This window comes from Tursiops truncatus, chromosome 7 (assembly GCF_011762595.2).
Source record: "Tursiops truncatus isolate mTurTru1 chromosome 7, mTurTru1.mat.Y, whole genome shotgun sequence".
Lineage (NCBI taxonomy): Eukaryota > Metazoa > Chordata > Mammalia > Artiodactyla > Delphinidae > Tursiops > Tursiops truncatus.
Genome location: NC_047040.1, coordinates 89,090,295 through 89,102,894, shown reverse-complemented (window position 1 = coordinate 89,102,894; position 12,600 = coordinate 89,090,295). Strand labels below are relative to the sequence as shown.

General features: G+C 37.3%; 1 protein-coding gene across 1 annotated transcript in view; it reads right to left on the bottom strand.

Annotated features, from left to right (window-relative positions):
• LRP1B (LDL receptor related protein 1B) overlaps positions 1–12,600 on the bottom strand; it is a 1,432,692-nt gene that overhangs the window by 101,940 nt on the left and 1,318,152 nt on the right. The window contains exons 78-79 of the mRNA XM_073806959.1: positions 8,300–8,523; positions 7,117–7,223 (exon numbers count right to left, since the gene is read on the bottom strand). Coding sequence (XP_073663060.1) covers positions 7,117–7,223; positions 8,300–8,523 — 331 coding nt within the window. The remainder of the gene's footprint in view (positions 1–7,116; positions 7,224–8,299; positions 8,524–12,600) is intronic.

Here is a 12,600-nt window from a genome sequence, read left to right as displayed (position 1 = left end):
AGCGAGTCCCAGGCAGGGTAAACTCAAGGAGGAACATGCCGAGACACATAGTAATCAAACTGACAAAAATTAAAGACAAAGAAAAATTACTAAAAGCAACAAGGGAAAAATGACAAATAACATACAAGGGAACTATCAAAAGGTTAACAGCTGATTTCTCAGCAGAAACTCTACAAGCCAGAAGGGAGTGGCACGATATATTTAAAGTGATGAAAAGGAAAAATCTACAACCAAGATTACTCTACCAAGCAAGGATCTCATTCAGATATGATGAAGAAATCAAAAGCTTTACAGACAAGCAAAATCTAAGAGAATTCAGCAACACCAAACCAGCTCTACAACAAATGCTAAAAGAACTTCTCCAAGGTCGAAACACAAGAGAAGAAAAGGACCTAAAAAACAAACCCAAAACACTTAAGAAAATGATAATGGGAAAATACATATCGGTAATCATCTTAAATATTAATGGATTAAATGCTCCAACCAAAAGACACAGGCTCACTGAATGGACACAAAAACAAGACCCATATATATACTGTCTACAAGAGACCCACTTCAGACCTAGGGACACATACAGACTGAAAGTGAGGGGATGGAAAAAGATACTCCATGCAAATGGAAATCAAAAGAGAGCTGGAGTAGCAATACTCATAGCAGGTAAAATAGACATTAAAACAAAGAATGTAACAAGAGACAAGGAAGGACACTACATAGTGATCAAGGTATCAATCCAAGAAGAAGATATAAGATTTATAACTATATATGTACCCAACATAGAAGCACCTCAACACATAAGGTAAATGGTAACATGCTATAAAAGAGGAAATAAATAGTAACACAATAATAGTGGGGAACACCTCACTTACACCAAGGGACAGATAATCCAGAAAGAACATTAATAAGGAAACACAACCTTTAAATGACACAATAGACCCGATAGATTAATTGACATTTATAGGACATTCCATCTGAAAACAGCAGATTACACTTTCTTCTCAAGTGCACACAGAACATTCTCCAGAATAGATCACATCTTAGCTCACAAATCAAGCCTCAGTAAATTTAAGAAAATTGAAATCATAGCAAGAATCTTTTCTGACCACAACACTATGAGATTAGAAATCAGCTGAAGGGAAAAAAATGTAAAATACACAAACACATGGAGGCTAAATTACCAAGAGATCACTGAAGAAATCAAAGAGGAAATCAAAAAATACATAGAGACAAATGACAATGAAAACATGACAATCCAAAACCTATGTGATGCAACAAAAGCATTTTTAAGAGGGAAGTTTATAGCAATGAAATCCTACCTCAAGAAACAAGAAAAATCTCAAATAAACAACCTAACCTTACACCTAAAGGAACTAGAGAAAGAAGAACAAGCAAAACTCAAAGTTAGTAGAAGGAAAGAAATCATAAAGATCAGAGCAGAAATAAATGAAATAGAAACAAAGAAAACAACAGCAAAGATCAATAAAACTAAAATCTGGTTCTTTGAGAAGATAAACAAAATTGATAAACCTTTAGCCAGACTCATCAAGAAAAAGACAGAGAGGATTCAAATCAATAAAGTTAGAAATGAAAAAGGAGAAGCTACAACGGACACAGCAGAAATACAAAGCATCCTAAGAGACTACTACAAGCAACTCTACGCCAGTAAAATGGACAACCTGGAGAAATGGACAAATTCTTAGAAAGGTATAGCCTTCCAAGACTGAACCAGGAAGAAATAAAAAATGTGAACAGACCAATCACAAGCAGTGAAATTGAAACTGTGATTAAAAATCTTCCAACAAACAAAAGTCCAGGACCAGATGGCTTCACAGGTGAAGTCTATCAAACATTTACAGAAGAGCTAACACCCATCTTCTCAAACTCTTCCAAAAAATTGCAGAGGAAGGAACACTCCCAAACTCATTCTACGAAGCCACCATCACCCTGATACGAAAATCAAAGACACTGCAAAAAAAGAAAATTACAGACTAATATAGAAAAATGAATATAGATGCAAAAATCCACAAAATACTAGCAAACAGAATCCAACAACACACTAAAAGTGTCATACATCTTCATCAAGCAGGATTTATCCCAGGAATGCAAGGATTCTTCAATATATGAAAATCAATTAATGCAATACACCATATTAACAAAGGGAAGAATAAAAACCATATGATCATCTTAATAGATGCAGAAAAAGCTTTTGACAAAATTAAACACCCATTTATGATAAAAACTCTCCAGAAAGTGGGCATAGAGGGAACCTACCTCAACATAAGAAAGGCCATATATAACAAACCCACAGCAAACATCATTCTCATTGGTGAAAAACTGAAAACATTCCTTCTAAGATCAGGAACAAGACATGATGTCCAGTCTCACCACTATTATTCAACATAGCTTTGGAAGTCTTAGCCATGGCAATCAGAGAAGAAAAAGATATAAAAGAATACAAATTGGAAGAGAAGAAGTAAAACTGTCACTGTTTGCAGATGACATGATACTATATGTAGAGAATCCTAAAGATGCCAGCAGAAAATTACTAGAGCTAATCAATGAATTTGGTAAAGTTGCAGGATACAAAATTAATGCACAGAAATCTCTTGCATTCCTACACACTAACAACAAAAGATCACAAAGAGAAATTAAGGAAACAATCCCATTCACCATTGCAACAAAAAGAATAAAACACCTAGGAATAAACCTACCTAAGGAGGTAAAAGATCTGTACTCAGAAAACTATGACCCTGATGAAAGAAATCAAAGGTAACACAAAAAGATGGAGAGATATACCATGCTCTTGGATTGGAAGAATCAATGTTGTGAAAATGACTATACTACCCAAAGCAATCTACAGATTCAATGCAATCCCTATGAAATTACCAATGGCATTTTTTACAGAACTAGAACAAAATATTTCACAATTTGTATGGAGACACAAAAGACCCCAAATAGCCAAAGCAATCTTGAGGGGAAAAAATGGAATTGGAGGAATCAGGCTCCTGGACTTCAGACTATACTACAAAGCTACAGTAATCAAGACAGTATGGTACTGGCACAAAAATAGAAATATAGATCAATGGAACAGGATAGAAAGCCCAGAGATAAACCCACGCACTTATAAATGCACAACTAATCTATGGCAAAGGAGTCAAGGATATACAATGGAGAAAAGACAGTCTCTTCAATAAGTGGTGCCGGGAAAACTGGACAGCTACATGTAAAAGAATGAAATTAGAACACTCCCTAACACCATACACAAAAATAAACTCAAAATGGATTAAAGTCCTAAATGTAAGACCAGACACCATAAAAGTCTTAGAGGAAAACATAGGAAGAACACTCTCTGACATAAATCACAGCAAGATCTTTTTTGACCCACCTTCTAGAGAAATGGAAATAAAAACAAAAATAAGCATATGGGACCTAATGAAACTTACAAGCCTTTGCACAGCAAAGGGAACTATAAACAAGATGAAAAGACAACACTTAGAATGGGAGAAAACATTTGCAAATGAATCAATGGACAAAGGATGAATTGCCAAAATATATAAACAACTCATGCAGCTCAATATTAAAAAAACAAACAACCCAATCAAAAAATGTGCAGAAGACCTAATCATACATTTCTCCAAAGAAGACATACAGATGGCCAAGAGGCACATGAAAAGCTGCTCAACATCACTAATTATTAGAGAAATGCAAATCAAAACTACAATCACCTGATACTGGTTAGAATGGGTATCATCAGAAAATCTACAAACAACAAATGCTGGAGAGGGTGTGGAGATAAAGGAACCCTCTTGTACTGTTGGTGGGAATGTAAATTGATACAGCCACTATGGATAACAATATGGAGATTCCTTAAAAAACTAAAAGTAGAATTACTATATGACCCAGCAATCCCACCTCTGGGCATATACCCAGAGAAAACCATAATTCAAAAAGACACATGCACCCCAATGTTCATTACAGCACTATTTACAATAGCCAGGTCATGGAAGCAAGCTAAACGTCCACTGATAGACGAATGGATAAAGAAGATGTGGTACATATATACAATGGAATATTACTCAGCCATAAAAAGGAACAAAACTGGGTCATTTGTAGAGATGTGGATGGACCTAGAGACTGTCATACAGAGTGAAGTAAGTCTGAAATATACAAAGATTGTATATTAACATATATATGTGGAATCTAGAATAATGATACAGATGAACCAGTCTGTAGGCAGAAATAGAGACACAGAGGTAGAGAACAAATGTATGGACACCAAGAGGGGAAAGTAGGGGGGGCAGTGGTATTGGTGGGATGAATTGGGAGATTGTGTTTGACATATATATACTAATATGTATAAAATAGATAACTAATAAGAACCTGCTGTATAAAAATAAAATAAAATAAAATTTAAAAAAAAAAGGAAATACATTCACAGGCCAGATGCCATCAAAAAAAATAAAATTCGGGTTATGGAGTTATGGTGGACAAGGTACAAATGCAAGGCTCTAGTACGTGGCATATTATTTCTATAATTATTCTTAGTCTCTTAGGTATTCAAGAAATTATACTAATCAATTTACATTGGTGTTAACTTCTGATATAAATGAATTGTAATAAATTCTCTGTAAGGTAAATATTATCATATGCATTTTACAAATAAGAACATTGGTGCTGAAAAGTTTATGCAGGTTGTGCAATTTTAACTCAAGCCTATATAAATGGAAGGCTTATACTCTTTCTACGACTCCATATTTCTTCTGTCTAATACACTATGCTATGCCCAATAGGGTATACCATCTTCCTTTTGAAACTTTTCTGTCAGCTATTATGGCACTGAATTCTGTTGCTTTGCTCCTATTGCTCAAACACCTCTGTAGTCTTTATTTTTGATCCTGACTCTTCTGAATATAAGCATCTCACACATTTCTACCCTAAGAAGCCTCTGTTTTCTCCTCCCTTGTCTATCTTAACTCCAGCAACTTTAAATCATCGGTTTTCTATTGCCAGTTCTCTGAACTAAGTTTCTAGTTCTGCTTTGAGCTCCAGAATTAAAATCTCCAATTTTCTGTGAGATATCTCCATCTGATTGACTTATGTTGGTCATGTCCACAACTACAACACATGACAGCAAGGAAATAACACTCCCTTCATAAATAAATTTCCCAAGAATGCCTGTCTCAGATTCCCTCATAAGAACCCTCAGACAGGCAATTCTATACATTGCTTCCTAAGTCATTCTTTAAAATGAAAATAATGTTATGTATACTATGGCTATGTAAGAGGTTAACGTCAGAGAAGCTTGTTTTAAATCAATTGTCCAACATTTCTACTGAATAAAAGTCTAAAATTAGTTAAAAATAAAAAAGTTAAGAAAAAGAAGTACAAAGTTCTTTAAAGAATAAAATAGTGTTCGAGCAGATCATGCCACTTTCCTCAAAATCCCCAGTGGCTTGCTCCTCTTAAAGCTAGAATAGAATCCAGTCCTTATCAGTGTGTTCCAGGTCCTGGATGATCTGACTTTGGTCACCTTGTCATTCTCACATCTACTATTCTCCCGAGTTGATCATATGCTTCTAGGCATACAGCCATCCCTTGGTGTCTGCAGGGGATTGGTTATAGGATCCCCCATGAATACCAAAACCTGCAAACGCTCAAGTCCTTTATATAAAATCGCATATTATAGTCAGCCCTCGGTATCTGTGGGTTCAGTAAATTCAACCTACCATGGATACGGAGCGCCAACTGTCCTAACATTACTGCTGTTTCTTACACATGCTAAGTTCTTTCCTAACTCATAACTTGCCATTCTGTCTACTTGGAAAGCTCTTTCTTCACATAATCACATAGTTTGCTATCTCTCTTTATTCAGTCATCTTCTCAAATATCACCTTTCTAGAGATGACTACTTTGATAATCATAACTAAAATAGTACCTTCCCATAACTGCCCATCTCTTATATTTTGTTTTCTATATAGCTTTTATAATTACCTGACATGATGTATCCTACATATTCTATCCTATACAGGAAAGTAAGTTTCCTGAGAATTGGAACTCTCTTCACAAGGGCAGGAACTTATTTCTTCAGCATCTGGAACAATTTCTGTCACCAGGTGAGTGTTCAATTAGTATTTGTTAAATCACTGAATTGAGACACACCTACATAAATAAACTAAATCCCAATGATTGTTCCTTCCTATAAGAGTAAAAACAATCTACTTGGAGGAAAAGGCATAAGGCACATTAAAAGTAATAAAAATATAAGTACCAAATATAAAGTTTCAACTTTATATTGTTAAATAACATATGCTATAGAAAGCCTAATTGTTAAATAACATATGCTAAGCCTAACTGCAAAATAACATATGCTATAGACAATGTATTGTGTCCTTTTTGATGGGGATGTAGTGGGAGGGGGTGGGGGATGGCACAAAAATCTCTGAGGCTTCTGCAGTATGAAAATATTTTATTGAGGAAGTACTAAACTTAGACCTTACAAGACTGGTAAGATTCCTCTAGGTACACAAAAGTTGGAAGGGCATTCTAGATGAGGGATCTGGGAGGAAAATGGCATAGGAGAAAGAACAGGAATGCAGAAAAAAGACCTGAGCTCCTGAACAGTCCTGGAAGTACAGAGAGTATAGACTGGTAGTTTAGATGACACGGCTGGAAGGGAGATTAAAGCCAGATTGAAAAGAGCTGTGAGTGTCTTTCACAAAAGTTGTTTATATGTTCCCACCTGTCTATCCATTTAGTCTCTCATCCTCTAGGAATATTACCATCTATCCCAATATCATTGACACATAGCTGTAAAAACACCCTAACACAATGCTATAAACTGTCAAAATTTCATGCAGGTGAAATCTTACTTATAGCCTTATAACTTAGGTAATTGTCAAATAATATCCCCATAATATCACCAGCAGTATGCTAAGAACCTGACTTTCAAGTTGGGAAAGTACAACATGAAATGTTAATGACTTTTATAAAGTCATACTATAAATTATTTTATCTGCTTGTAAAAATGATTACATTGGCAACAAAACTAGAAAGAAAGGCAATACTATTATACTTAGCACACTACTTCACATTTTAGACTGTGTGGGATACATATCATACCTGTGGGTCTCTGTAAATTCTTTTGTACTAAAATTCTTCTCAGAGTACCGTCCATGGCCGCTTCTTCTATGTGGGAGTGGTCCCCAACAATCGTCCAGTACATCATCCTGAAGAGATAGGTCAAGTTGGTTAGCCTGGTGAATGTGCTTAGCCTGGTGAATGTGCTGTTACAACCCAAAACAGGGTCTCTTCAGACCCTGTGCATCAGAATCACCTTAGAGTCCCTGAAAATTGCCTGAAAAAGCAGATTTCTGGACCCAAGTCTAAACCTACAGAGTGAGTACCTCCAAGAGGGGGCCCCAGGAGTCAACAATGTAAAAGTCATACCTATTCCCTAAAATTTGAGAGCCACTGTTTAATAGGCTCACTTGATAGGCAAAGTTCAATTTTGAAAATTTCCTTTAAATTTTAGAAGAAAAATATTTCTAACACTTGAAATTATCTTCTTATCATGACAGAATATTCATTTTACTATAGATGATGCATCAATATGCTTTTGTTTTTGATATAGTAACTATTTTCTCAGACATAAATAATTTTCTCACTTAGAAGACACCACATAACATAATTCTAGTAAGTAAACAGCAGTTGCCTCTTTTTACTCAGGATCTAATGATCCACTTTATGGGTGATTAGGAGTTTTATTTAACATTTCCCTATTTCCTTTTTGGTCATTGCTTATAAATAAGAAATAAGAGAGTAAAAAAGGAAAAAAATCAAGCCGAGTAAAGGGAATATTTGTGTTAAATTGTTTAAATTTGTTTATACATATGCCTCCATTTTTTATTACCAGAAATAGCCCGTCACTAATATTCTACACTTAACATGTTTAATGTTATTTTTAATGTCTCAAAAATTCGATTTTAGATTAACTACAGTGGTTATGTTTTTCACATCAGTTTCATTAATCTGAATGCACACATAACATATACACTGAATGCACACATAACATACACTAAATGTATAAAGTAGCAAATGTTCAGGAAGAATATATTTTGTACCACCGTTTGGTGTGAAAAGGACATGCTTTTGTACAGAAGGAGTAGAGGGATTTTCAGAAGTCTTGTGAATCTACTATACGTTGAACACTCTTCCAGAAACAACACTACAGAGCATGGGTGGAACAATCTGTAAAAATGGATACTCATATCAAGAAATATAAATAACCAGGTCATTAACCTACCCTCTTTTAGGATTTACAGCAATAGCATAGGGTTCTCCAGCCATATTTGTTAAGAGTCTGGTGCAGTTGGGGCCATTCAGCTGTCCTACGTTGATAGAGTATCTCAGACTGGTCCAGTGAGTAGTGTAGTAACTGAACCAGTGCATTCTAGAATGGTCAGTCCAATAAATATTTCCAGCAACCCAGTCAACTGCAACATCCCTGGGCCTTTTAAATTCAGGACACTAAAAGAAAACAAAACAACAAACCACAGTATTTTCAAAAGCAAATTGGAGAAGTTTTCTATATCTATACATTGAGATTGTTTGGGAATCTTCTTAACATGGTCAGGTGTTAATTGTTACATAGATTTTTTAAAATCCCCAACATACTTTATTTTATTTTTAGTTTTTATAGATGTATAATTTCACAAATCCTAAGTATACAACTCACTGGAGCTTTACCTATCACTGCCCCTGTTTAACCACCACCCTACTAGAATACTTCCAGAATTGTAGAAGGTTCACTTGTGACCTCTCCCAGTAAGTATTTCTCTTAGAATAAGCATAATCCTAACATCTAAATCACAGATTAGCTTAAACAAATCCACATAAACAGAATCATACTCTTCTATTCCTGACTTCTTTGACTCAACATCATGTTTGTGAAATACACCCATATTGGTGTGCATGTCAGTTATTAATTACTTTTTATTTCTGGATAATATTTCAGAATATGAAATATTATTCATGAATATATATCAATTTGTTTACCATTTTACTGGTAATATATATTTTGCTTGTTTACAATTTTAGGCCATTACAAATAAAATTATGAAAATTCCCTTACGTGTCTTTTGGTGGACACAAACTCTCATTTCTGTTGAGTATTTAATAAGAAATAGAATGGTTGAGTCTTAAGATATACTTATGATTGCTTAAATAGATAGGGCTAGAATTTTTTTTTCAAAGAGTCTGTACCAATATTCACTCTTTTCAGGAATTTAAGAAAGTTCCAGTTGCTCTACATCCTTACCATATATAATTTGATTTAAAATTGAAACAGAAAATTAATACAAATAGACACATTTAGAGAGATACTATATTTAAATGTCTTTTGAGGAAAGTTACAATCTCTGTCATTTATATTAAATCTGCTAGCTTGGATTTTCTGTGCAATAGTATATTACTGAAATATTGTGAGACAAAGGTAAGAGGGTTCATTGGGAATAGACAGCAAGGAAAATAACGTATGCTGTGCCCTTCAATTAACTTGATCACTTTGAGCAGGAACTAGTGTAGTAATTAATTTGACGTGGTCAGGTTTATTGTGCATAAACAAAAGTGAGAAGAAATTCTCAGGGGTATTATTATGAAGAATAGAAACAATTATTTGAAGGTCATTATAACTAGACATGTAGTCAATGTGTAAGAGCATTGTTAGGACCTGGTAACCAGTGGAAATATGGGTTTTTAACACATGACTGTTTCTTCTGTGATTTACCAGTGAACACATTTTATTAAAGAGTGGGCTTGGATTAAAAGAAAACAAACCGAACTTCTCAAAAAGAATGTGAGATGCCAAGAAACAGGAATTAAAAGTCACTGTCTGCCGTGTGATTACTGAGATCTCAAAGAAGGAAAAATACGGCTTGAACTAAACACAGAACTCACAGAAATTTCTAATGACCTTTATTATCAATCTTTTCACTTATTGGTTTAAAAACTAAAATTATGAAATTTTACAGTAATCTACTTCTCAACTCTAATAAATACTCTCCATCTACCCAGTGATATCTCATAGCTAACTGAAGTTAAATAAAAGCACTCTACAATACAACATGGTCTAAACATGCCATATAAATAATATTCATAAATGGGCAGACTATAAAGATCTGTCCTAGCCAAAACACAAAATCATTTTCAAGTGTTCCAATATTATGTAAATTAATTGTAATTCTTTTTTTTTTTTCTGATTTGGCAGCACTTAAAAGTAAATATATCGGACGAGGGGAAGATGGCGGAAGAGTAAGACGCAGAGATCACCTTCCTCCTCACAGATACACAAGAAATACATCTACACGTGGAATAACTCCTACAGAACGCCTACTGAACGCTGGCAGAAGACCTCAGACCTCCCAAAAGGCAAGAAAGTCCCCGCGTACCTGAGTAGGGCAAAAGAAAAAAGAATAAACAGGGACAAAAGGATAGGGACGGGACCTGCACCAGTGGGAGGGAGCCGTGAGGGAGGAAATGTTTCCACACACTAGGAGCCCCTTTGCGGGCAGAGACTGCGGGAGGCAGAGGGGGGAAGCTTCGGAGACAAGGAGGAGAGCGCAGCCACCGGGGTGCGGAGGGCAAAGCGGGGAGATTCCCGCACAGAGGATCGGTGCTGACCGGTACTCACCAGCCCGAGAGGCTTGTCTGCTCACCTGCCGGGACGGGCAGGGCTGGGAGCTGAGGCTCGGGCTTCAGGGAGAGGTCGGAGTGCAAGGAGAGGACTGGGGTTGGCTGCGTAAACACAGCCTGAAGGGGGTAATGCACCACGGCTAGCCGGGAGGGAGTCCGGAAAAAGTCTGCACCTGCCGAAGAGGCAAGAGACTTTTTCTTCCCTCTTTGTTTCCTGTTACGCGAGGAGAGGGGATTAAGAGCGCTGCTTAAAGGAGCTCCAGAGACTGGCGCAAGCCGCGGCTAAAAGCGCGGACCCCAGAGACGGGCATGAGACACTAAGGCTGCTGCTGCCGCCACCAAGAAATCTCTGCGCAAGCACAGGTCACTATCCACACACCCCTTCCGGGGAGCCTGTGCAGCCCGCCACTGCCAGGGTCCCGGGATCCAGGGACAACTTCCCCTGGAGAACGCACCTCAGGCTGGTGCAACATCACGCAGGCCTCTGCCACCGCAGGCTCGCCCCGCACTCCGTACCCCTCCCTCCCCGCGGCCTGAGTGAGCCAGAGTCCACGAAGCAGCCGCTCCTTTAACCCCGTCCTGTCTGAGTGAAGAACAGACGCCCTCCAGCGACCTCCACGCAGAGGCGGGGCCAAATCCAAAGCTGAGCCCTGGGAGCTGTGAGAACAAAGAAGAGAAAGGGAAATCTCTCCCAGCAGCCTCAGAAGCAGCGGATTAAAGCTCCACAATCAACTTGATGTACCCTGCATCTGTGGAATACATGAATAGACAACGGATCATCCCAAATTGAGGAGGTGGACTTTGAGAGCAAGATTTATGATTCTTTCCCCTTTACCTCTTTTTGTGAGTGTGTATGCCTCTCGGTGAGATTTTGTCTGTATAGCTTTGCTTCCACCATTTGTCCTAGGGTTCTATCCGTTTTTTTTTTTTTCTTTAAAAAAAGTTTTCTTAATAATTATTTTATATTTTAATAACTTTATTTTTTATCTTACTTTATTGTATTTTATCTTCTATCTTTCTTTCCTTCCCTCCCTCCTCCCTCCCTCCTTCCTTTCTTCCTTCCTTCCTTCCTTCCTTCCTTTCTTTCTTTCTTTCTTTCTTTTTTTTCTTCTTATTTTTCTTTCTTTCTACTTTTTCTCCCTTGTATTCTGAGCCGTGTGGATGAAAGACTCTTGGTGCTGCAGTCAGGAGTCACTGCTATGCCTCTGAGGTGGGAGAGCCAACTTCAGGACACTGGCCCACAAGAGACCTCCCAGCTCCACATAATATCAAATGGTGAAAATCTCCCAGAGATCTCCATCTCAACACCAGCACCCAGCTTCACTCAATGACCAGCAAGATATAGTGCTGGACACCCTATGCCAAACAACTAGCAAGACAAGAACACAACCCCACCCATTAGCAGAGAGGCTGCCTAAAAACATAATAAGTCCACAGACAACCCAAAACACACCAACAGACGTGGAACTGCCCACCAGAAAGACAAGGTCCAGTCTCTTCCACCAGAACACAGGCACTAGTCCCCTCCACCAGGAAGCCTACACAACCCACTGAACCAACTTTAGCCACTGGGGACAGACACCAAAAACAACGGGAACTACGAACCTGCAGCCTGCAAAAAAGAGACCCCACAGTAAGATAAGCAAAATGAGAAGACAGAAAAACACACAGCAGGCGAAGGAGCAAGATAAAAACCCACCGGACCTAACAAATGAAGAGGAAATAGGCAGTCTACCTGAAAGAGAATTCAGAATAATGATAGTAAAGATGATCCAAAATCTGGAAATAGAATAGACAAAATGCAAGAAACATTTAACAAGGACCTAGAAGAACTAAAGATGAAACAAGCAACGATGAACAACACAATAAATGAAATTAAAAATACTCTAGATGGGATCAATAGCAGAATAACTG